The 27,290-nt window shown below is 36.6% G+C and overlaps 2 protein-coding genes across 2 annotated transcripts in view; one reads left to right on the top strand and one right to left on the bottom strand.

Annotated features, from left to right (window-relative positions):
* The window catches only part of LOC136803844 (uncharacterized), a 31,105-nt gene that overhangs the window by 216 nt on the left and 3,599 nt on the right, over positions 1 to 27,290 (bottom strand). The window lies entirely within an intron of this gene.
* LOC136803843 (uncharacterized) lies at positions 1,748 to 22,840 on the top strand. The gene is made up of 9 exons (XM_067060562.1): positions 1,748 to 1,994; positions 2,176 to 3,738; positions 4,043 to 4,161; positions 6,022 to 6,896; positions 7,047 to 7,088; positions 8,562 to 8,629; positions 20,138 to 20,615; positions 20,874 to 20,931; positions 22,602 to 22,840. Coding segments are annotated over exons 1-8 (3,297 nt in total). The 5' UTR covers positions 1,748 to 1,843; the 3' UTR covers positions 20,875 to 20,931; positions 22,602 to 22,840.

The raw sequence follows: 27,290 nt of genomic DNA, 5'->3' as shown, positions 1-27,290 counted from the left end.
TTAGCATGCCTACATTTACTCATATATTACTGATAGTGTATAATATCATAAAAGATGCTAACAAAGTTTTCCAATCAGCTGAATGATGAAAGAGATTGATTGAAACACTGCGTCGAAACTCGGAACTCTTGTGAACAATATCCCATAACCACAAAACGATGATTGTAGATTTGCACATGAAAAAATAAAAATAAATTAATTAAAGATAAACATCAATCGGTCCCAAAATGAAGTATAAGCTGAATCTTTAACCTTTCTCAGGCAAGAAAAAGTGAATTCTTATATTTTTACGCCGTATTTTGACGAGACGTATAGGATTTAGTGATTTCTTTGTGTTTTGAATGGTATATTTTTTGAAAGCTAGTGGGAAATTTTAGTTTCTATCTGTTATTTGTAGAAAAAAAAGGCGGGTCGCTCAAGGCCGCACAACTTTGGTGGGATGGGAAGGCTTCAAATCCCACTGCACTAAGGAGATCCAATGCTAGCCCTTCGGGCTTACTTCATTGATCAGTCCCAACTTAGGGCTGTTTTTAAGAGTGAAATGCATACAGGGATTGGATTTGTTTCAAAATAATCACACAGGTGTGTTTGAAAGTCTTTTGTTTAAGCACTTTTATTAGCGCATGTACCTCATATTTATCGATATACAGTATTTATATTTATCGATACATATTTTCAAGGCGAAATTTTCGACTTTCCAGTCGTCTTGTTTGATTATTTTCAGCGGGGACAAAAATTGGAGGATAATTTTCAAAATTTACAAAAAACGTCAAAAATGAGAGATGAATAAAAGTTTTGACCTTTGAAAGCCGTTTTTTGACTAAAAAAGGCGCCTTTGCATTATGGGCATGAAATCCTGAAAATTACAAATATTGTTTTGGGAATGCATTTCTAGCAAGTATTTGATCAATTGAATCACGGCTCAGCACCTAAATTGCAATTTCAAAGTTTCAGTAAGTTGTGAGCAAGGGTTTATGTTTGTAGGTTTTAAGGGGTAATAGTGCAGGTTTTAAGGTGTAATTTAATTTTAACGTACAGTTTTGAAGAAATTTAGGTACAAATGATCTAATTGTAGCATTAGTAACTTTGCAGCGAATCAATTTGAGACCAAAAGGACTATTTTTTATTTATTTTAAGGGGTAGATAGCTAAAATTGCTTTTTTCCGAAGCAATAAATATTTTCTTAGCAGCTTTTACAAAAAAACCACACCCAGGGAAGAAATTCATAGGTAGCCTTGACTCACCAATAAAAAGTTTCCACCCTTACTGTTTTCTCTATCAGGATATAGGGGTACCTTTTTTATTGTAGGTTTTCAGGGGTATCCACTGGTATTCAATGTAAAGTCGACTCTTGGAGATTTTGTAAATCTATTAATTTTCAAATGTCCGTTTCCTGAAAAGCTCTCGAAATAGCATAATTCAAGACATTTTCATTCAATGTAAAGCTTGAAAATATAGTAAATATATAATTAAAATATGCGTTAAAAATTGTATCATATTTTAATCCTCTACACGTAGTAAAGTATAGTACAGCGCTTAGGCAGATATAAGAAAAGACTCTTGTAAATAGATAGACTGTAATAAGTTAATAGCTCCTGAACTCCTGAAATGGGAGACGGGTGATCATCCGTGATCTAACAACTTGTGAATGGTTTCGCAGAGCCGCCCTTTTTTAATCATGATATCACGGGACTATGAAGCGCCGATGGAAACAATAATAAGTTCATTTGTGATCTTTTGAAGGGTCGAGAAGATTACACCAAAAGAGGTTGCGTTCACAACTGAGGATACTTCCATCATCCCCCACTCTGTTCAATGTTGGAAGATTCAAAATGAAACGAAAATGAAACAATCTGTCAAAAATGTAACATCAACAAACATAAACCAAAAAGCTTGGATACAGTGTGAAGTGGATATCAAAAGTGGATATACATATGAATTCGTTTTCAATACTGACAGAGCTGATGACTCCAAAATCACTGTTCAACTTCCGCGTAAGACTTGTCTGGAAAATTTATTTAGGGAAAATCATTTTGAAGATTAGGGGCTAGATACTTTTTGATATTTCCGTAATACTATCAATTGAAAAAATTTTAAAGGAAATATTGATAGGACTTTAACTATTTATGGGATCTGACTTTATTGTAACTTTAAGAAACTCTCATTTCTTTCCAGTCAATCATCATCATACAAGTAGGAAAGGAGAAACATTAGTCTACGCTCATAATTGTGGAAGGCCTACCAATATACACGCATTCGAAGTTTCGGACGAGAATGGAATCACAGATGACGATACATGTATCCCAATCAGCACTGGTCCTTCAGTTGCCAACACTGTCAAAGAATTCAATCAAAGAGCAATGCAGTATTACAAAGACCATATCGACGTCAAAACCTTCCCACCCTCGTATTACGTACAAAATGAAAACATTAAAGAAGTTATCGCGAGTCTTGAAAAACATTCATCACTTCTTGGAGGAAAAATTCTCGTCGGATATAACCCCATAAACCATCTCAGAATACTTGGACTCGATTATCAAAAGATTGAGAGTGTTCTGCAATTTTCTGAAAAGCCTGATCACTATGACAACACAATCGTTTGTATTTATCCCAATCATAGCTTGATGTTTGTTTACGTGGTTGGTGAAAACGAAAAACATCTTGACAAGGATTTGGCGAAAGTCAATGCTGTCTTGAAAACATGGTGTTATGTTCACAGGCAGATTCTCCAAAATGAACAGTTTACTATTGTTGGAGTTCTCGTCTTACCGGCTTCAAGCGACTTGAACAAAATGTTTAAGCAACATCCTTGCTTAAATCTAAACACAGAGAGTCAGGATTTTGTCATTTCTTACGATAAAAGTTTTGGACAGTGGTTAACCAACTTCTTAAAATTAATCCGAGATAATCGAAAGCTTTCATCACCCTCATCGCCAGAAATAATGGAAAACATTACAGGTAACATGATGGCAAGTATGGCACAAACCAAAATCTACCTTCCTCGTGTTTCAGGAAATGACACTATTAACGTTAAGACGATCCTGTTAACTGAACCTCAAATCTCCTGCATCGAAAGCCAGTCAAATTGGAAGCTGATCCAAGCTTCCTATGGCGCTGGAAAATCAATCACTTTACACGAAATTGCAAGGAAACTGCTGAAAATGAGCAACCAAGACTTGATTATAAACGTTACTTTCGACCCATTCAGTGCACTAGATAAGAAAGTCGACCATTCATTTAACGAGCTTTGTGAACAAGAAAAATTGACACGAAAACGAGAAAATCTCATCTCTTTATCGCTTTCTGAAGCTGTTGGTGAAAGAAAGAATGTCACCGATTTTTATAACTGTTCCTCATTACCATCCAAAAATATTGCTGACGTCATGCTTCTCTTAAAAACCAAATACAAACATCGAACATTACATTTCCTCTTTGATGAAGTTCCGCAAGAGCTGTTCACAAAGACCTACTCGGAAACACTACGTAGCCATTTGGAGAGTGAATTTCGAGAATCAGTGGTCGTGATTGCCCTCCAAAGTGTACAGAAATCTCGAAAGATAACCGAGGAAGGCAAGGTCACCAATTCACAAGAGATAGATTTAAAAAGCTCAAGCATGGAACTTTTCAAACTACCAACGACAATGCGAATGAGCATTTCCTTAAATAAATTGAAAGAAGTTTTGGAAGGTGAAATCGAAAGTTCGCCTTGCTCCTTAAACTTAGAAGTTCGATCAAAAGGTATAATTTACCATTTAAGTAACATTCTTTTATAAATATTCTTTTTGATCATGTTCAATTTCCGTGGGAATTCAAAATTCAAATTTTACACCCTTTCAGTGCACTTTTTCCCACTTGCTCACAAATCAACCCTTACAGTGCACTTTCCAAAGTCCAAAAAACCTACCCTTAAGGGCTACACGTCTGGTAGGTCACTTACCTGGAGTGCCCCCCCCCGGGTTCAATTGCAACAGTGTGCAAGTAAAATATGCTCATTTTTATTTATTACCGAAACATCTTTGACATTTTAATTTTAATCTTTCAGGAAACACTTTGCTGACAAAAGACGAATCTAGCAAGGTCATAATCCAGGAAACACAATCAAATGGAGATGGTGAAAATAGACCAGACGACTCTCAATCGACAACAGAAGTCGAATGTCAGGTTACCGAGATATTTTTGTTAACGATTGCACTGTTTACAATTAGCTTACCATTGAAATTGAATAATGAAGCTATTATCTCTTTGTCAGAACCGTTTTTTTAAGAAATTCTTCAGACAGATTTTTTTTGATTTTCTTTTCTCAGATTAGGACACTTTTCGTGTTGGATATTACAGCGTATTTTTTAAAGTCCATTCAAATTATCTTCACCGGATATAATTTGCTTCTCTATAAGTTGTGAAAAAAAACGTGCTCTCCTTGGCAACACACCCTCCTCATAGACCCGATAGCAGGATCTTTCAGGCAGTTGGGGTTAAAATAAAGGACTAAAACTCAATTGGGAAGATTGGTTGATATCCCATGTTTAGAGAGAAGAGAAGAGAAGCTGACCCTCCGATATCATCGGACCGGGCCCTATTCCGGGATAGTTTCCTACCCCTAGATAGGGAAATCACAGCGCTTACCAGACATTGTACTCTGTGCTCGCGACACATCAGAGCCATTCTGTATCGATGATGATACTCGAACGGCACGGGATAACCTTGCGTTCTCGCAGGTACTGAACATATGAGTACCATCACCACACCACATTCAATGTCCAGCATATCTCCCCATACTCTTGTATCAGAGCAATGGTACCCTATTCCCCTTACATGGTATGGGTTTACCCGGGCCAAGGTACATTCACTTGCCAAGTGGATCGCAGCACCGAGTGGGAATCGAACCCTGACGGAAGTCAAGAACGATGACCACTACACTACTGCGCATGTTTTCGAGAAAATTCAGTGGGGATGGAAAAAATAGCCCAATAATATTTTGCAATGACGATTTGCTTATCTGATTATTTTATGGGTGACAAAATCATAATTTTCCACTGAGGACGATGTTTCATCAATTTATCCAATAAGAAGGGGCCCTACCGGGTCTGTGAGAAGGGGGTGATTGCCATTGATTCCGAAATCCCGAATTGACTAATTCCGAAACTCTTTGATGGGAAGAGAAGGCACTTATTTCAACTGCAGAAAGAAAAACAAGCACGAATTTTTAAAATTGTTTTTATTATTAGATTAGTTCCATTTATACTGAGACGGAAAAATCGTCTGAGACGAGTAGTTTGTAAAATGTGAAATGCGGAGGAGATCCTATTTATTGAAACATGAATGGAAAACACTCCTCCATAATGCTCATTTTCTAAATTTGTCATATCAGATAAATTAATCGTCTCACAATCATGGACAAAAGGTCGTAGACAAATGAAATTTCAGTGAAATATGATTAGAAATATAGTAGGGGGAAATTTGTTCGTTTTTTTTTTTAGGTCGCTCGATTCTTTTAGTCAAAGCACTTGTTATACATTTTTGGAAAGCTAAGGGGTAGGAGAATCAAATGAGAGATAGTAATCCTTAAAAACAGTGTTTTTTAGTGTTTTTCAGCCAGAAACAGCTGTTTTGTCCAGTTTTTGCGCTTTCGGAAGCTAAATATCTCGAGTTAGGTACTGAAACCACATATACTCGCAATATATCACTAATCTTAATTTCTTAAAATATACAACAGGTTTCCGTTTTCTCAAGCTAAAATTTTCATTAATTTTTCACCCTATGGTTTTTGCCTGAGACCGTCGTATTTGTCCGAAAATCACACCAAAGTGTCCGAAAAAAAATTGGCACCCAAGTTATTTTGATTCCCCTACCCCTTAGCTTTCCAAAAATTTATAACAAGTGCTTTGACTAAAAAAATCGAGCGATTTTACAAATTTCCCCCTACAAATAGAGTAAAATGACTCTTCAATGTGTCTGAAAAAGGAGGGAAGTTAAGAAAAACACTTTTGAAGTCGTTGCATTGCTTTTGAATTGCTTTTGAAGGAACCACCAGCAAAAAAGCGAAAAGAAGATCAAGAAGCAAGCGAATCATTTGACCCAACGAAGCTACGCGACCCCGAAAACGTTTTTAAGTCGCAGCCACAGACGAGTGGAAATGAAGAAGTCGTGAAAGAACTGTCCACTACATATACCTATATGAAAGGGAAATGTGGGCATTCTTTCATGAGCTCCTTAAAACCACGAATCTTTCATTTCACCAAAGCTTTCACACCTTTATTTGCTTCGTTCCTTCCGATGCTAGCTGCCATCCTCCAGTTCTGTTTGAATGAGAGAAAAGAGGACGAAGTCGTGGTATTATGCGAAGATATCTGTCAAGTACAAATGGTTCAGTATGCCCTGGAAAGGATACACAAGCGTCCAATCACATACGCACCTTACCTTACCGGAGAATATCCTCAAGACATCCACAAGATGAAGGAAAAATTCATCAAAAATTTGGACGAGATGGAGACAGTTCTGATATCCGATTATCGGTCTGTTCGTGGATTGGAAATGGCCCATACAATCATCTTTGTGGATCCAGAAAACGAGGCCAACGCACATTTTCTCATCGAAGCAATCACACGAACCATAACAAATCTTGATGTCATTTCAACAAAACCTTTTCCACAAAATCCTTCCACGAGTATCGAAAGAGCTTTTCAAAAATATGTCGATGGGACTTTAGCTATTAAGACACACGTTGAATCAAGCAAAGACGCAGAAGATCTTCTGAAAGTACGATTCCAATACAACAAAAAGGACGGCTCACAACAAACAAAAATTGTTTCACAGAAATTGACCGATTTCAGTTTCGACGTTTCACAATCTCTAGATGATTTTAACAAAAATGAAGAGCTATGGCAAAACTATTTCAGGTATAATTTTTCTGTTGAAATTTTTAATGATCTTTATTATTACAAAAAGCTCAATGAGAGGATAAGTCATATTTTCCAAAATTAGGTGCCCGCTAATCCTTTAGCCAAATATACTCCAGACTAAAAAAAGTACATATTTTTTTCCTTTAGGATGGCGTTTACTCTTTCAACTTCCATTTCATCTTTGGGAACGTAAGTCAATACAGCTGATGTCCTCTGATTCGGCATTATGTTATTCGATAAGCTCCCATTGTCAATCAACTAACAGTCATTTTTGACAAATTTCCTTTAAATTTCTCATAAAAGATACCTTATCGGGGAAAACTTCGTCGGGGAAAAGTGACGAAATTTTGGCTAAATGACGAATATTTTTCCCCGACGAAAATTTTCCCTGGCCTTAATGCGTTTACCAACTACCAGCAAGTGACGAATATTTTTCCCCGACAAAAAGTTTCCCCGACGAAGTTTTCCCCGATAAGGTACTTTTTTATCGGACATTTTATCGCTATCATCTCCCTGGGGTTGGTTTAATTTGAGATTCACGATTTAATCATTCATCGTAATGGACGATTCGCGATTCATGTTCCATGCATAAATTATGTTGATCATGCGAAATCATGCTAATCATGACAAAATGTTTTAGGCAATTTATAAAGTTTTATTCGCAGAAACCAACGACAAACTCAATTATTTTAAAAACATAATTTATGTAAGATTATACAAATTATATTCAGCGAAGCTTTCATTGTATTCTCCCGACTGTACCGTGATCCTTAAGGCCGCTACCCACTCAGCATTTTATGGTCTGCGAACAAGGCGCACAGCTCGGGTTGAAAAGTTTCAACTCTTGTTGCGCTCAAAGCGACAGCCTTTGAAGGCTTGATTTATGTAATTTATGCAATATTTAAGCTGCGCGTCTTGTTCGCAGACCATAAAATGCTGAGTGGATAGCGACCTTTAAAAAGAAAGTAAAGCACGTGCAGACACTTTCTGCGCTCTCTTTGTTCATATCTATTCTTCACTTCGTACATTACGATCCGCAAACCATGGTGCTGAGAATATTGTTCGTCAGTATTTGTGTAGTCTAAGTTTGTAGTTTTATTACTTACTGATTAGTTTTTTGCGTAAATTTACCGTCGTAAACAAAAGCGAGAAAAGATTATGCCATTGTTTTGGAAATATGCAAAATATGTTACATAATTTAAGTTTTATGTAAAATATTAAGGAATAATTAGCATACTTTATGCATGGGTCGCGAATCGTGCATCGTAAATTGTTAGACCGTCCATCTTAAATTGCACCAAACCGTCTCTCTGGGAGAGTTTTGATTTCTAGCATATAAAAGGGTTTTTGGAATATAGTATGAACTTTAGACGATCCTATCCTCAACACAATGTCACAACAAAAGGAATAATTCGGGAAACGAGATAAATTTGAAAACATAGTTTAGTTCGGAGGGTTCGACATTCGTGAAAGATTCCCTATGAAGACTGAATGTTCTATTTCCTCGATTTTGCAATACTATATAAACTTCAAGTGTAGTAAAAAATTACCCTCATTAGCAATGTAATATTCCAATCTCCATAATTTTTGTTTTTGCTGTTCTGAAAGGTAAAGCTTCTATGGATGATATATATTAACAATTTCTCCTGCATATAGCATTAGCAACAAATGGGATGGCAAAACCATGGAAAGTGTGACCTTGAATGATGGAACTACGCTCCGTTTTGATGGTAAGTTTGATTCGAAATTTCGTTTTGATTTTACAATTTTTCAACTATACAATCAAAACCTCGCGAGTACCCAAACCGAAACATCCTAATTTTCTATTCTGGTGTTCTACATTCTCTGGACAAAAACCTTGGAGCATATGATCATTTAGGCCAATCATAGGATTTGTACATCTTTTGCATGATATTTTCTATCCAGTTTAAAGGGAGAAAATGCACTTTAAATGTATCTGAAGATTTGATTTGATTTGATTTGATTTGATTTAATTTGATTTTTCTTCATCATTCATTTGATTCAATGTTCAAATCATAATTTCATTTCATTGACAGTAGTAAACAAACAGACGATTAGACACTACCAGACAACAAAGGGCTAGCCGCTAGCCGTACGAGATTTAGTATAGCGGGTGTGTAGCGGAACAAGTTTTGAAAAACTTTGGGAACACCCTAATACAGTAAACTCTCTTTAATTCGAACCCCTACTATTCGAATCTTTCTATAATTCGAACTAAAATATTTGTCCCCTCAGCTGAAAAATATGCAATACACTCTGTAATTCGAATCTTTCCCTAATTCTAAGAAAATTTCTGCCCCTCTCAAGATCGAGTTAAAGAGACTTAGCAGTAGCGACAGTCTTTTCTTCATTCAAGCATCAGAATACTGACCCAAAAATGGACTAACACCGTCATTTATAATTTTGAAACCCATAGGCTCAGAGTTCCTACGCATAGCATAAGCAACCTGGAATATTTTTCAACTTGTTATTTTTGATTTAGCGCTCAATTCTCACTTACTAAAATAAAAACCAAATTTCGGAAGTTGCGTTTTTTCTAAGAAAGTGTGACCAGTGAAAGCTCAGGTAAGTTATGGCATGTCTCAAAAACCTGAAAATTACCATAATTTTGAAGGCCATTAGCCGGAAGAAAATGAGGAAACCAATGATTTACTACGAAGGAAAAGATGATGAAGTTTCGTGGTAGGGGTGTTACCTAATTGTTTACGACGCCCTTATTTTCGCGAAAGTAACAGAATAACAGAATTTGATTGGCTATGTTTTTAAGGGGGTAGTCATATGAGAAATTTGAAATGTCATTTTTTAAACTTTTTGTTATATATATCTTGTGAAGTAGTAAATATTTTTCAATGAAACTTTCCACAATTGTAGCACAACTATAAAGGATATGAAAAATTAAAAAAAAGTTCTAAAAATAGCAAAGACGGGGGTAATATCGCCCAGGGGGTAAAAGCTATAAAAATATTGTGTCAACCTTTTAAGAAAAGCTAAGAAAGCTATTCAAAAAAATTTCTCTGGTGAAGGTTAGTATTATGAAAGTCTCCAGAATGAGTGGAAAAATTTTTCAAAATTTCAAGCCAGGGGGTCTGGAACCTAAAATTTGTACTTTTTCGGTTTAAAAGTCAAAAAAAGATTTTTTTGAAAAACTGCTTCATTCATCCTGAGGCTTACCATAATGGAAAACTACCCTGAAAATTTCAAGTCAATAGCTTTTCTCAATCCTGAGAAAAGGCTGACAAGGTGCGCGAAAACCCCCTAAAACGTGTTTTGAGAAAACAGCGCAGAAAGTTGAAAATATAGGTTTTTCTCAATTTTTCTGCGATACATAGACCGTTTTACAAAATTTTTGCTGTGGTTGACCAAAATGGATTGACACATAACTTTTAATGTTGAAAAGGTACTGGAAATACTAAAATAGTCCAAGTTTTTTAAAAAAAATGGCCTTCCACGTGCCATGGAATCTCCAAGTATTTTGCGTCAACTCTGCCGTACCATGCTTTAAGTCAATAAAAGTGCATTTTCTCATCAAAAAACATATTGCAAACAAAATATATCATCCTTGTGCTCTCTCAAATCTGTTTATATCATTTACAGTTTAATTTCAGTGTTGATCTTAGGGAAACGTGTCTTCAGGTTGAACGTCAATCATGCATAGTTTTACTCAATTTTCCAGGATCGCCTCTGGCGCCATGAGTGCCATGATTCATCAAAGACTAGATTTCCACTGGATTTAAGACTCATAATGGATACATCATTGAATGTGTTTGGTTCCTTGCCTCAAACTTTATTCAAAGTCTATAGTCCATCACTTTGAAAAGTCTTTTTCGGTGTACAAGTTCGAAAACATCAGTTCGCAGAATCAAATTGTTGCTTTCACTCAAATTATAGGCTTCCAAAGCTTTCCCAGATGTGAGAAATGAAATGAAACATTCAATAATATCATAATTCAATCCAAAACAATACATAAGCTCAGTTTCCATGTCAAAAACACAGCTGACTGCCTCCAAAATGTGAATGTTTTTGAGTATACCACTTCTTTGGTTACCATCTTTAATTACGTCATATTAAGAAATCCCGGGGAAAAAAGGCGGTATTGACTTAGACGCCCAAAAAGGGCGTAAAAAGAGCTTTCATTTGGTATGTCATGATGCTATGTTTAGAGCAGCCATACGGAAATGAGGCCCTAGCAACGGATGCGATTTCCTGTTGCTAAGGAGAAAATTGTATACCAGGCCCGGGGGGGCACCACTTAGGCAAAAATAGGTACGGGGACGTGCCGCTGGTCAGGGTACCTTTTTCAGTGTTGCAGAATTACTGACAGGGTATCTAAAATTGCAAAATCCTGATCTGACAGGGGCGCAATTTCATGATGTGTGTCTGACAGGGTCTGTTTTTGCCGTTTTTGCATGTAGAGTTCTTTCGCAAATCGTTTTGACGCGGCGGTGAGCAGACCCCTGCGAGGGGCAAACAGATTTTTGCAAATACTTATCGCACGGCCAACACAGGCGCTTTGCTGCTGTTGTCTCGCACCACACGCCCGCCATTGCGCCCTCTTAAAGGGATCGAGGCTAATTTCAACGATATCTCTATTGAACTATTAGAATAAATGTTCAGCTGAATAGTGGTACTAACAACATTGTTTCCGGAAATTTTTTTGAAACTTGTATTCTTTTCGAGTTCGAAATCGAAACCTTCTGAGTCTTGCACATCTCCCACACAACATAGTTAATCAAACAAAGCAAGCATTTGCTCTCGTCCTCTTTGTAAAAGCGTCGTTTTAAAGCTTATACTTGCAAAATAGTCCTTTCAAACCTAGACTTCATCAGTTCTGATTTTGAGACCCTTACCGTAGGATCAAGTAAGATTCCGATTCCTTCTATAACATTCCACTTGCCACTTGAAAACAGATCATAGTTAGTTCCGACTAGTTGAAAACAATGAAACAAATTGGCCGATTATAAATAATAATCAAAACATTACAGCACCTGACCCCGAGAATGTAGGTGAAATTTGAATCCCAAAATCCTTTCCCAGGGGTTAGTTTCATTACTTTTGATAGATAGGCTAATTTTTTTGGTCTTTGAAGTTGACTCCCATTTTCGTTATAACCCCCAGAATGTAGGTTTGGAATGGCTTCATAGTGCGGAAAGGGGTCTGACCCCCCCCTTCTTGACATCCCTCCAACCTTTAAAAATGCCTATCCCCAAGGGTTTTGGGCTAAATTTTTTATGGTAAAAAGGGAGGGGAAACAGTAAAGAAAAATTAAGTCTGACAAATAGAATACCACTTTTTAGTGAAAATAAAGAACTTCCTTTCATGCTGACCAAATTTCATAACAGTGCTGGAAAATAATCTACAGTCTTTTAGCGCTGTGAACCCTACGTTAAGTTAGGGCTTATTCCCTGTGCCAAGGGAAGGTTCACCTCCTCCTCCTCCTCCATAGTAAAATGTTGATATTTTTTCGATTGAATTAATTATAACAGGAAATTTTAGAAATATTTTTTTTATGCCAAAACAATATTCTAAAGAGCTTTTGGTATTCTGAAAATTGGATTTTTTCGCTTTTTAACCCCCAGAATGTAGGTGAAAAGATTCGGTTGCTGAGAGCGAAATTTCAGTATTCATCGGAAAGTTTTGTTCTCTAAGTGAAATTCATACTTTAGAAATATACTCTGACAAAGAATTAATAAAGATATTAATTTTAACGTGCTACAAATGATGAAAAGTAAAAGAAAGAACAAATAGAAGAGACAAGAAAGTTGTTTTTATTTTGTAGGTTGAAGATTCTCTGTTAAAATATGTGAATAATGTAACAACACCTCTGCCTCACAGCCCCGGTGGAACTTTTCCCACATCGGGTCAAAAAATTTCTACTAAATTCCCAATGGGGATAGAAATTTTATTGTTCAAAACTTAGGCAAATTTTCTGATTGGGCTGGGGTCCCAGCTGGTCTGTGACACGTCGTAAAAGCTTAAAATACCAACATTAATCATCTCTCAGGTAATACTTTCATGTTATGAAAGTACAACAAAAACGTTTTATATAATTTGACAGACTTATGTCGGGTTATGAAGGCTCCCAAATTGTAGGTCAACTAACCCCAAAAGGTAGGTCAAACATTTTCGTTAAAATATCTAACTTAGAACAATAAATATTCAAATGGACTATTTTCCACATTTCCTTAGTTCATTAGGAATAAGAAAATACCCTATTAATTCCAATAGATTTCGATTTAGAGAGGATTTATTTTTAAAATGTCTCAATTCGAATAGTATCCAATCAACTTCGATTCAGATTTCGCCTGAAAAGATCAATTCAAGCATAACTCTCGTCGTCGATTCTTTGGTTGGTTTTCCAGGTATTGAGGTTTAATGTTTATGCAATGCTGTAGTTTTTTAGCCTGGAAATGTTGATATCACGTTATGCTTTACGAAAAACGCGAATATATGTGTATAAAGAGTAGGTTTTTAACATAGAATCTGACAGGGTAGGTTTTTCAGGGTAGAATCTGACAGGGTAAGGTTTTTCACAGTAGAATCTGACAGGGTAGGTTTTTCATCAAATTTTTCTTCTGACAGGGTCTATTTTTCATCAAATTTCATTTCTGACAGGATCGACTTTTGAAACTCCAGCGGCACGTCCCCGTCGGTCGTCTAGGTCAGTGCCCCCCCCCGGGATACTTTGATTTGTCTTTTTTTCTACGCTCAATGTCAATTTTAAGGATAGAACTCGAGGTTTGTTTACATCAGAGGAAACCCCGTTCTATTTAATTGTTAAAAAAATTCCATGACACAGCATTCGAAAAAGTAGAATAATTGCGGGCTTTCCACAAGTATATTACTTTTTGATAAATATAACGAGATTGCTCATGGAAATATCTAACTCGGGCCTGTCAATCATTTTCTAGACCTGTCAATCATTTTCTAGACCTGTCAATCACTTTTTTGGCAGCATATACAGTCAATTTTTATTCTTTTTTTCACTTGTGGTTCTGAAAAAAGTGTTTATAAGATAAATTCATAACTCTTGACTCTTGATTCTCCACCCGCTAACCAACCTGATCCATTTTGAAATACTGTACTTGAATCAAACTGCATTGAACTGAGGTGACACTCCGGGGGGGGGTTACCAATTGACGGTATGTGCGGCAAACAAATTGGCTTTTAGAATCGCACCCTTACAGTGCAGAAAAAAATCGGTGAAATTCACACCCTTACAATGCATTTTTTCAAATTTTAAACTCTTTTAGAGCAAAAAAAAATCATGATTTTCGAGCAATCAAGATTTTTTGGGCAATAATTTTTCCCAGATCTGATGAAATTTCCACCCTTACAGTGCATTTATCAAAAGTCCACCCTTACAGTGCATTTCTGATAAATTGGAAAACATACCCTTAACCGCCGCCGATACCCGTCGCGGCGTCGGTCAATTTGTCTGACTGCGCCCCCCCCCTCAATTTTTGTTTCTTAAAATCTTAAGGGAAATTTTCAAAAATATCAACAAGAGCTCATAAAACCAGAAAAAGTTTGATCAATGTTGACAAAACAGACAAAATAACACAATTTTCGTCGCACCGTATAGGATTCGAACTCTCTAAAATCATAACCCTTTCACTGCCGTTTCATTGACGTATCCACTCGGCCACGCAGGTGATGAATAGGAGGTGTGAAAAATGATATTACAACTTTATTTTGCCATGACTTGTATAATTTTACCCTGTAAAGGTACATATTGACTTCTTAAAGAAATGATTTTAGATTATTTCCAATATGCAAGAGCCGATTGCACTAAATATATATAACACTCGAAAACTATCATGTTATATTTTTTTGTAATTAAATCTTGCATCAGCAGTTTTGAAACAAAGCTTGCTATATTTTTATGTAAAATTATTTTTATAAGGAGAAACGCTTCCTAGGATTAAAGGAAAAAAGAGAGAACGGAGAAAACACTTGGTTTCAAAAAATACTATTTGAAATATTTTTTTTGATGGATTGTGTGTTTATATAAAAAATAAATGATCTGATTTTTCTTAGCTCTTTGTTACCTATCCCTTGACCAAAAACATTTGTGCGTGGCCTTATAAATGAGCCTCTCACTTTTGTTTTCAGCCTCCCGCCTCCCACTTTCGTTTTCAGCCTCTCACCTCCCACTTTCGATTTTAGCCTTCCGCCTCCCACTTTCGTTTTCAGCCTCCCGCCTCCCACTTTCGATTTTAGCCTCCCGCCTCCCACTTTCGTTTTCAGCCTCCCGCCTCCCACTTTCGTTTTCAGCCTCCCGCCTCCCACTTTCGATTTCAGCCTCCCGACTCCCGGCTCCCGGTTCAGCCTCCCGCCTCCCGGCTCCCAGTTTTCCTGTATGCTTTGTGTCTTTGTGTCCCTCCCATTTCGTAATAAGAGAAAAACCCTTTCAAGTGAGGCCATTGAAATATCTTAAAAGTATAATGGTAAATTTTCAATTTCTAGTCTTAAAATATTCTCAAATTGTTTCTAAAACGTTCAACCTTGCTTGAGCATCTTGGAGGGAGGGGGTGACGTCATCAGTCTCTGAGAATACCGAAAATAGGACCCCCTCTAATTTTGTTCAGTTTATTTTTTGCTCAAATTTTGGGGGACAAGTCCAGTGACATTTATTTTTGTAGCCTGGAGATCAATGCTATGATTTCTTATCTTATATACTGATGGTGAAATGTATAGCATGGTTTGGGCTGTGAGTTTGAATTTCCAAGATTTTAAAGACGGTTAAGGGGGTAGTCATATGAGATTTTGAAAATTGGTGAACAATTTATCAATTTCAGGGTTTAGGGCTTTTTAGGATCCTTTATCCTTCCTGAACATACCCTGAAAATTTCAAGGCCGTAGCATAAATATCTGCCGATATATTGGGTTTCTTATGAGCCCTGGTATCCCGGGGGGGCACTGACCTAGACGACCGACGGGGACGTGCCGCTGGAGTTTCAAAAGTCGATCCTGTCAGAAATGAAATTTGATGAAAAATAGACCCTGTCAGAAGAAAAATTTGATGAAAAACCTACCCTGTCAGATTCTACTGTGAAAAACCTTACCCTGTCAGATTCTACCCTGAAAAACCTACCCTGTCAGATTCTATGTTAAAAACCTACTCTTTATACACATATATTCGCGTTTTTCGTAAAGCATAACGTGATATCAACATTTCCAGGCTAAAAAACTACAGCATTGCATAAACATTAAACCTCAATACCTGGAAAACCGACCAAAAGAATCGACGACGAGAGTTATGCTTGAATTGATCTTTTCAGGCGAAATCTGAATCGAAGTTGATTGGATACTATTCGAATTGAGACATTTTAAAAATAAATCCTCTCTAAATCGAAATCTATTGGAATTAATAGGGTATTTTCTTATTCCTAATGAACTAAGGAAATGTGGAAAATAGTCCATTTGAATATTTATTGTTCTAAGTTAGATATTTTAACGAAAATGTTTGACCTACCTTTTGGGGTTAGTTGACCTACAATTTGGGAGCCTTCATAACCCGACATAAGTCTGTCAAATTATATAAAACGTTTTTGTTGTACTTTCATAACATGAAAGTATTACCTGAGAGATGATTAATGTTGGTATTTTAAGCTTTTACGACGTGTCACAGACCAGCTGGGACCCCAGCCCAATCAGAAAATTTGCCTAAGTTTTGAACAATAAAATTTCTATCCCCATTGGGAATTTAGTAGAAATTTTTTGACCCGATGTGGGAAAAGTTCCACCGGGGCTGTGAGGCAGAGGTGTTGTTACATTATTCACATATTTTAACAGAGAATCTTCAACCTACAAAATAAAAACAACTTTCTTGTCTCTTCTATTTGTTCTTTCTTTTACTTTTCATCATTTGTAGCACGTTAAAATTAATATCTTTATTAATTCTTTGTCAGAGTATATTTCTAAAGTATGAATTTCACTTAGAGAACAAAACTTTCCGATGAATACTGAAATTTCGCTCTCAGCAACCGAATCTTTTCACCTACATTCTGGGGGTTAAAAAGCGAAAAAATCCAATTTTCAGAATACCAAAAGCTCTTTAGAATATTGTTTTGGCATAAAAAAAATATTTCTAAAATTTCCTGTTATAATTAATTCAATCGAAAAAATATCAACATTTTACTATGGAGGAGGAGGAGGAGGTGAACCTTCCCTTGGCACAGGGAATAAGCCCTAACTTAACGTAGGGTTCACAGCGCTAAAAGACTGTAGATTATTTTCCAGCACTGTTATGAAATTTGGTCAGCATGAAAGGAAGTTCTTTATTTTCACTAAAAAGTGGTATTCTATTTGTCAGACTTAATTTTTCTTTACTGTTTCCCCTCCCTTTTTACCATAAAAAATTTAGCCCAAAACCCTTGGGGATAGGCATTTTTAAAGGTTGGAGGGATGTCAAGAAGGGGGGGGTCAGACCCCTTTCCGCACTATGAAGCCATTCCAAACCTACATTCTGGGGGTTATAACGAAAATGGGAGTCAACTTCAAAGACCAAAAAAATTAGCCTATCTATCAAAAGTAATGAAACTAACCCCTGGGAAAGGATTTTGGGATTCAAATTTCACCTACATTCTCGGGGTCAGGTGCTGTAATGTTTTGATTATTATTTATAATCGGCCAATTTGTTTCATTGTTTTCAACTAGTCGGAACTAACTATCATCTGTTTTCAAGTGGCAAGTGGAATGTTATAGAAGGAATCGGAATCTTACTTGATCCTACGGTAAGGGTCTCAAAATCAGAAGTGATGAAGTCTAGGTTTGAAAGGACTATTTTGCAAGTATAAGCTTTAAAACGACGCTTTTACAAAGAGGACGAGAGCAAATGCTTGCTTTGTTTGATTAACTATGTTGTGTGGGAGATGTGCAAGACTCAGAAGGTTTCGATTTCGAACTCGAAAAGAATACAAGTTTCAAAAAAAATTTCCGGAAACAATGTTGTTAGTACCACTATTCAGCTGAACATTTATTCTAAATAGTTCAATAGAGATATCGTTGAAATTAGCCTCGATCCCTTTAAGAGGGCGCAATGGCGGGCGTGTGGTGCGAGACAACAGCAGCAAAGCGCCTGTGTTGGCCGTGCGATAAGTATTTGCAAAAATCTGTTTGCCCCTCGCAGGGGTCTGCTCACCGCCGCGTCAAAACGATTTGCGAAAGAACTCTACATGCAAAAACGGCAAAACCAGACCCTGTCAGACACACATCATGAAATTGCGCCCCTGTCAGATCAGGATTTTGCAATTTTAGATACCCTGTCAGTAATTCTGCAACACTGAAAAAGGTACCCTGACCAGCGGCACGTCCCCGTACCTATTTTTGCCTAAGTGCCCCGGGGCAAAGTATCTTCCTTTTTAATTCATATTTCCAATAATTAAAGACTAACTTGAAAACACCAAGAGTGAAATGTGGCTAAATGCTTAGAACGCCTTGCGACTTAGAATATTTTTTCAAAACTGAAAATTTGACCCCGGCTCGAACTACCAAAGTCTCTTGACATTGATTCTTAGTCCGGCACGCTAGCAATGTACTGTCGAGCCGATACAAAACTAAGCAATTTAAAAATCCTTATAAAAAACACTACACGTGTTTTTTTTTTAAGAAACACACTTTTAAGAAACATGAGGCTCAGAATGCCTAAAAACTAAGAAACATCTAAGAAACATGCTGAGGCTGAGAATGAGAAAATAACTTTTTTTTAATTCGGTTTTTTTAATTCCTTTCCAATCCAGCCTTCCATGAGGCTGATTATGTCAAAAAGTTTAGAAACATGTAGGAAACATTTAAGGCTCAAAAGGCCGATTTCTTAAGAAACATTGAGGCTGCTTGGTAAAACTAGTTTCTTAAAAAAAAAAAACGTGTACTGCATATACGGGTGAACTGACCTCATGGGCTAGGCTAACTGTTTAGATCAATTACATAGCCCAGGCTCCGTAAGGTTCCTTATTATAATTGAAAAAGCGTATACTAACAAACGATACGGAACTCGTGAGAGTGCTTTTTAAACCGTTGTCTTTGTTTATCTTCACAAGATTTTGTTTATCTTTGCACCTTAGTTCTCGCTTTCGGCCTTTCGTCTATTCGTTTTCAGCCTATCACCTTCGATTTCAGCCTCCCGACTCCCACCCCACCTCCCGCCTTCCAGCTTTCGTTTTCAGCCTCCCCCTTCCCACTTTCGTTTTCCCGCCTCCCACTTTCAATTTCAGCCTCCCGCCTCCCACTTTCGTTTTCAGCCTCCCGCCTCCCACTTTCGATTTCAGCCTCCCGACTCCCGGCTCCCGGTTCAGCCTCCCGCCTCCCGGCTCCCAGTTTTCCTGTATGCCCTATAAAATGAAAGTTTCGTGCGTTGGTTCCATTTGCTTTTGATATGTGATGGTGGTGGGGCGACTGGTTTTTGTGGAAAAGTGAATGAATGAATTAGAAATTTCTAGATCCTTTAATCTTTCGGTTTCTGAACCTCTAGTGTTGTTAAATTTATTCAAGTTAAGATTTTTTAGAAAAAAAACTGGTTCAGCTTTATATGACGATTTGAGAAACACATTACAGAGGCCCCCAGCGGTTTGCGTGATGGCGTGATGGAGGAAATCAATTTGCGTGATGGAGTGATTAGGGCTGCCGCTGGGGGGGGGTCATTACATTTTAGCATAGGTTTCTCGGATTGCATATCAAATAGTTCGTAGCTTACATTTGCTGTTTGTGTAATAGTTCACGCAAAATTTCACTTTTGACTAATAATTTTATTTTGAAAACTTTTTCGACTTTTTCACATTCTGAGAAATTTTTCGTGGAATTTATTTTTTCTCAGAATGCGATCGAGTTTCGTTTTCCGCATTGAAAAAATTAATTTCTTTCTGAACAAAAATTTTCATCTAAACCAAAATAAAATTAGTCGATCAATCTGGAAGCAAATTTCCAAATCCTTTTTCAATTTTTCAACTTTAAATCTTTTTTACTTCTTGAGATCTAGATCTTCATTTTTTTCTAACTTCAATTTTTTTACCGTCACAAATAAAAATGATTTCTCGCTGAGCAAAAAGTTTTCGTTCAAAATTCAAAATTTTTTCGCCATCAATTCGGAAATACTTTTCTCGTTCTGTTTACGAAATTTCAGCTTCAAAGTATTTTTGGTTCCTGAGATATCGAGATTGATTTTTTGTTGAATTTTTTTTACTCAGTGAAAAGTTTGAATTTCTTCTTTCTTTCTTCAGATGTTTTTTGGGAAATTTTGTGGGAAATAAAATTCGCGAAATTCGAAGAAATTTTCCAACAAAAACCGAACATCGTCAACTCGTTGCGTGATCGTGATGGTCGGACACTTCTCATGTATGCTGTTCGTGAAGATCATTTCGACGTTTTCGTTCACTTGATGAATTATCCTCAAGATTTTTCACTCGTGGACAATGTTGGTCGGAACGTTCTTCATCGTGTTGGTGATTATGGAGAACTTCGTCATTTGGAAAAGTTTGATCAACAAACAATCAAAAAGTTGATCGATGGAAGAGACAACTATAACGACACACCGTTGCATCTTGCAGCATGGCACAACAAACATGACGTCATCAAATTGTTGTTGGCCAAAGGAGCGGATCATGAGTTGAAAAACAATGTTGGTCAACGCCCTGATGAACAATTTGATTATTGTGATGGTGTTACCAAAGAAATCATTCGATCGTTTCGTTCGTCTTGGTAAGAAAAATATCAACTTTTTCACGTTTTTTTAGGGTGGGATTATTTTTTTAAACATTGATTTAATTTCCGTGCGATGGTTTGAAACTTTTTCAAATGAAAACGAAATGATTTTAATCTTATTTTCATCTTGTTTCTATTTTATTCTTTTTGTTGAATTAAAAAGAAATACTCCGGATTCAAAAATGTTTCATTGAAAAAGTTTGGGTTGCTTCGAAATATCTTTACTTTGAACAAATTTTTTCTTTTGCTCTTTAGATTTTCTTTCGATGGTTTTTTGTTCGTTTCGTCGACGCCTTCCATCAAACTTTTCCAAGTAAGTCCATTCATTCAAAATATTTGAAGCTTTAAAATGTTCTTAACTTGGTCTTAATATTTTGGCCATGAAGCCTTATGTTCTTAAATAAAGTTTGTTCTTGAACAAAAAAAACGTATAACGAAAAGAATTAAAATTGTTCTAGCGCAGAACCACAGATATCTGTAAAGCCCGAAGGGCTAGATAGGCAACTTTAAGCTTTCTCCAGCATAAAAAAGTGAAACAAAAATTTGACTTTTTAAATTTCGTGCCGATGGATAGAATCTACAATCATGGTCATAATATATTGGCACTTTTGGCTAATTTACAATTTTTCGAAAATTGAAGTTCGAGCGAGAATGTCAATTTTTAGGCCTTCAACTTGATTTCATCGAGTATTTCGATCTGGGAGGAATTTATTGGTTTCTAGGCTATATTTCAAGCCCTACTGGACCATTTTTGAACTTTTGGATCCTCAGATCCTAAGGTCCTAAGTCTTAAGTCTAGCGTTAAAACTCAGAGTTAAAACTCTACCATTCGAACCTACTTTAGAGCACTTACAAATCGATTGTGGTTTCAAAACACCCCGGTGAATTTCCCTTTTGTGCCAAGTATTTTGTCCATGATTGTCTGAGAAACTAAAAAATGCCAAATTCTGCTCAGCGGGGGGTCTAAAATTAGGAGAAAACCCCAAAAATGTGAAAAATAACCCTTTTCCGACCATTTTGAGGCATTTTCATTAGGTCAAAATCAATTTTTTGTGAAATATTTAACTTTTTGAAAAGGTCCAATTTACGAAAAGTCAAAAACGTGAAAATTTCAGAAAATTTTGACTTTTTTTCAAGTTTTAGCCCCTAAAATGGACAAAAGGCGGATTTTGAGCCCGAAAAATTGCTTGAAACTTGAAATTAGACCCCCCGCTGAGCAGAATTTGGCATTTTTCAGTTTCTCAGACAATCATGGTCATAATATATTGGCACTTTTGGCTAATTTACAATTTTTCGAAAATTGAAGTTCGAGCGAGAATGTCAATTTTTAGGCCTTCAACTTGATTTCATCGAGTATTTCGATCTGGGAGGAATTTATTGGTTTCTAGGCTATATTTCAAGCCCTACTGGACCATTTTTGAACTTTTGGATCCTCAGATCCTAAGGTCCTAAGTCTTAAGTCTAGCGTTAAAACTCAGAGTTAAAACTCTACCATTCGAACCTACTTTAGAGCACTTACAAATCGATTGTGGTTTCAAAACACCCCGGTGAATTTCCCTTTTGTGCCAAGTATTTTGTCCATGATTGTAGCATTTTAATTGTTTTCAGAGCGCGAGATCAAAAAAATTAGGCGACAATCGCTATTTCGCATCTCTCAAACCAGTGAAATTGCTTGTTGTCACGTGATTTCTTTGGTAGGAAATCCTTCCAAACCTAGGCTTCACTTTTCGATAAAAGCCGCAAATCTAGCCCTTCGGGCTTTACAGATCTGTGCGCAGAACCAATAGCCGTACTTTATTTTGTTTAAAAATGCTGAGTAAACAAATGGTAGGAGACACGTTTTTTCATATTTTACTGATGGCCGTGAAACAATCAAACATTTTGTGAGGACAACCAGAATCATAAAAAAGTGAACTAAAGGACTGGGTTTGAGTTTGTTTGACATGCATTTTGTAATTTTTCTATTGTTTTTTTATATTCCAGATTTCAACAACATTACGCATGAGAAAAACACGCATCCGTCATCTTGACGCCGTTTACACTTACGTTATTTAATCGCTTGACGTCTCTACGTCTTGAATCGTCTGGCTACAATTTTGTTTTGATCGACAACGTCACTCTGGATTACGTCGATCCGTATCATAACGCTACATTAACGTCAAACCTTTTAATTTTTTTTTAATGTTAAGAATTTCTAAACGATAATACTTCGGAGGAGAAATCATATTTCTTTTCATGCTGATTTCTGGGAAATCGATTGATTAGTCTGGAAGTCACAGACCTCTATAAACTTATTTGCTATATCATAGTTTTTGAAAAAAGGATTATTAAAAGAAAGCTCTGTGGATGAGGCTACTTTTTCATAAATGGTAATAGGACCATTTACTAAACCACTAAAGGTAATTGGGGATTATTTGAGAAAGTCAGATATTTTTTTCCATTCTTCTGAAAACTTGGACATAACAAAAATGTTGCAATGCTCATACAGCTGGTCCTTTTGCCTGGATATCTCGTGTTTTTAATTTGATGGCAATTTGGATTCCATAAAAATGGTTCTTAAATCTTAACCCGGGGGGAGGGCTCTCGATTTCTCAAAAAATTGGCTTTCAAGTCGGACAATCGGATCCTTACAGTGTAGACTTTGTTCAGGGAAAAGGTACCCTTACAGTGCATTTTACCGAACCTTTCTGACCCTGCAGTTTGATTTCATATCTTATTTTCCTATGAAGCCAACTGAAGATGAGCCTGAGATTTCGACAAAATGTGCGAAACAAATCAAAATGGGTACAAGTCAAAACTATAAATATACATCAGAATTTACTGTCAGACTTGCAATTCAGCAGTCCGCAAACATACACTGTAATCTAGCTAAAACAGACCCTTGCAGTGTACTCTATCGAAAGTACACCCTTAGACGGTCTCGAAAAACTTAGCTTTGAGGTGGTGGCGGTACATGGCGTAGGACGGACCATTTCAGTGCCCCCCGGATCTTACCCCTTTTTATAATATTGTGATAAATTTCAAAATAAAACTGATACTCTTAGGTGCCAAATAAACGGGCTCTCCGCTTGTTAATTTTTTGAAAATTTTCCAACCCCTCCCCCCGGACCTTATTAGTACCCCTCGTTTATCAATTTAACTTTGAAAATTTTTTTCGGCTTTTAAAGAGAAGATCCCTTATTCTGCTCTAAATATCCTGATTTTAGCCTATATTTACCTTATTTCGGGGTTTTCGTAATTACAATTAGGCCTCCCTCCGTTTGTTAAAATTTTGAAAATTTTCCAGCCCCCCCCCCCGTTTATTTGGCACCTAAGAGTAATCGTAAAAGTAGCTTCAAAAGTATACATCGATTTGATCATAGTTTGGCAAATTGCTTTCATAGTTTTATTTTTTGCAGTTATCGAACATTTGGAAAGTTGATTTATTCACCAAATATTGTAGGCTACATCATATCTTCCTATGTTTCGTTTCGAGCGTAAAATTCCTACTCTTCAGGAAACGTGCACTGCTCTTGTTTTGAATATTGATGCATGCATAAAACGAGTTATTTGAAACCTAAGCCAATTTTCATGTTTTAATCATTCTTTTCTTCTTTGAAACCTCTTTTGTTAAGAACTTTAAGATTTTTTTAGTCCCATTAATGGGCGAATTCACAGTGGGGTCACTACCGTAGTGGCTGCCTATAGCAGTGCATACAGACCAAGAGTAAGTTCAAGAAGCCTGGAACTGTCTAATGTGGAAATTAACAAAAATGAGAATTTGTCCTGGGTCCTGGATGGAAAATTTTTTTAAAGGAGGCTAATGCAGCCGAATTAAGGGTACAAGAGAGAAATTTCAAAAACATTTTCCCAAAAATAAATTAACCGGAATGGGGGTATATTGAACATACCATTTAATGACCTGTAAAGTTTTATAATTTATTTGTGGAATTAATTTTGTACAATACTGTTTGCAATATCCATAAGATACCAAAAAAATATCTAACCAATATTACTTGTGTTTTTCTCAGCCAAAATTTGCTTTTCATTTCTCTCCCAGATTGCTTCCGTTACGTACCAAAAGTACGTCATGAATGAAAAACCACATTGCCTCGTTCGGTTTGCTTACCCTGGGGGGGGGGGGGGTACTACAATCAGTGCGATAACATATTGGTAATTTTGGCTAATTCACCAATTTTCGAAAATTGAAGTTCAAGCGAGAATGTCAATTTCAGACCTTCAAATTGTCTTCATCGATTATTTCGATCTGGGAGGGATTTATTGGTTTCTAGGTTATATTTCAAGCCCTATACTGGACCATTTTTGAACTTTTGGATCCTTAGATCCTACTAAGGTCTTAAGTGTTAAGTCGAGCGTTAAAACTCAGAGTTTAAACTGTACCCTGCCAACCTAATTTAGAGCGCTTCCAAATTGTTTGTGGTTATGAAATTCCGTGGGGAATTTCCCTTTTGTGCTAAGTATTTTGTCACTGATTGTAGGTTTGCAAAATGACACGTATGTCCATGCCAAAGTTTGAAAGTCGACCCTTTGAGAGGCTGAAATTTCGAAAATTTTGTTCATTTTTGATGTTTTTGTCACCCTTAGAGAGACCATTTCCCCAAAATTTCAGCCAAAATTTTCGAATATTAGTCCAAATAAACTTAACTTATAATAAACAAAGAATTGAAATGATTTCAACATGCAGGAAGATGTTATTTTTTCTAAAACGATTTTTCAACTGAAAAGTCTACAGCAAAAAACCTCAACACAAAGAAACTAAGGTAAGTCAATTTGTTTACTTCTTCCATCTGTTAGAAAGAAAGAGGACGAGATGGAGTTTTTACAAGCTCTTATTTGACTTGGTTCATCGGCAACCAGTAATAAAACAATTTTGTTACTTTTTTTAAAGAACGCGTCATTTTTATTACTTCAAATGACCAATTATTAAAGAAAAACTCCATCTTTTTATCACTTCACTCCTGAGAAAGTCACATCAATCTGGTGTTGAGGCTGACTTCCACAAATGCCTTTTTTTGGGAAAATTCAATTGCTCGAAAGGTTAACCATATGTGGAGCTTGTTTGCCGAACTTCATTGTTGTTAACCTTTACCACGCCGAGGCCGTAAATTTACGTTCTAATATATAGCCGAGGCCGTAAATATACGTTTTTCATGGGGTGTTAAGAAAAGCCGCCCTACCGCCTTAAAGACGCCTTTAAATCCCGGGAAATGTCTTATATGACGGAGAGAAAATGTAAAAAAACGGTGCAATAGTTTGAAAACCACCTACTTTCGATTTAACATGTCCAAAACAAATGGAAAAAGCAAAATATTCTTTGGAAATTATGAGCTCATTGACTGCTGTAACTAACTTTTTATGTTTATTTAGTGGAAAATGGTTGGTTTTATGGTTGGAAATGTTAGTATTGTTTGTTTGTAGTTTAGTCAGTGTTTGAGGTATTTTCTGCCTCCTTATTCTTTAGTAGACGGTACATTAAGGGTGAGGACTGGAGGCTTGTCGGCCGTCATCGACCGTCACCGAAACCCAAGTTAAGGCTTCTGATAAGGCTGCAAAGAGTTTCAAAGTGTATATCTATGTTATTTCTATTGCTTTCATGCTGGTTGATGATAGGAAATCATTTTTAGCTGTTTTTAGTGGATATTTCCCATAAAAATTACCTCAAGGGGCCTCTGCCTTACGTGCCTCTGATTTACTGGAAATTTTCTCGAAAACCAAGGTTTTCTAAAAATGAATCTGCCTTTTCTAGTAAAGGTATGATTGTGTTTTTGCTAGCAGTTGTAGTTATAATGGTGGAAACAATGAGCCAGAAAATTATGGTATCGCAGATGTTCTCCCCACTTTTTTTTTAACCGGAACTTAAAATTTTGAAAAATATGACAAATTGCGTTTTGAATTTTTTTCAACTCTAAGGCAGAAGACTACTGTGTCACCATTGATAGAGGAAAATCCTTTATTTTAACATTTTTAGAAAGCAGGATAGTTGGGCTTTCCAGAATGGGCTTATTTTTTTGAATCGGTTTAGTAGATCAAAAGTTATGACGGAAAGCGTAAAACTGTCATTTTTCCCAAAAAGACAAGGCGTGCACGGGGTGAAGTTCCCAGAGAGAAGGCGTGGTAAAGGTTAAACAATTGGAAAAAGCAGTAGATTAGTTTTTCGAGAGAAACTGAGTCGTCACTAAGTGGGAAAACAAGCTGCCGAGAAGCTCAACAATTCTTCGACAACCTTGACAATAAATTTAAAGAAGTATAGACTTCTTTTACCTCTTGTTGAGAGAAACTGAGTCGTCACTAAGTGGAAAAACAAGCTGCCGAGAAGCTCAACATTTCTTCGACAACCTTGACAATAAATTACAAAGAAGTATAGACTTCCTTTACCTCTTGTTTGCTCTTGTACGACAACTTTCACATTTTCCTTGATGATCAAAATTTGGATTTTTCATTTTGATTTCTTTAAAAATGATTATTTTAAACACTTTTTTAGGTAAGGGACAGGAATTGAATGCATGAGAGGATTACGAAAGTATGCGTGGCAAACTCTACCTGTTGTACACTGTTTTTGACAGAAAACCCGTTTGCGAATTTTCTTCGTAGACCAGCGTCCGAGATTCAGAAAAGGCCTTAAAACAGGCTTACGTAGGGCATCCCTTAGATCAGGGCAAAATTCTGATATTA

This window comes from Clytia hemisphaerica, unplaced genomic scaffold, assembly GCF_902728285.1.
Source record: "Clytia hemisphaerica strain Z4C2 unplaced genomic scaffold, Clytia hemisphaerica genome assembly, whole genome shotgun sequence".
NCBI lineage: Eukaryota > Metazoa > Cnidaria > Hydrozoa > Leptothecata > Clytiidae > Clytia > Clytia hemisphaerica.
Note: the sequence above shows the minus strand (reverse complement) of the source record. Positions and strands in the feature narration are given on the sequence as shown.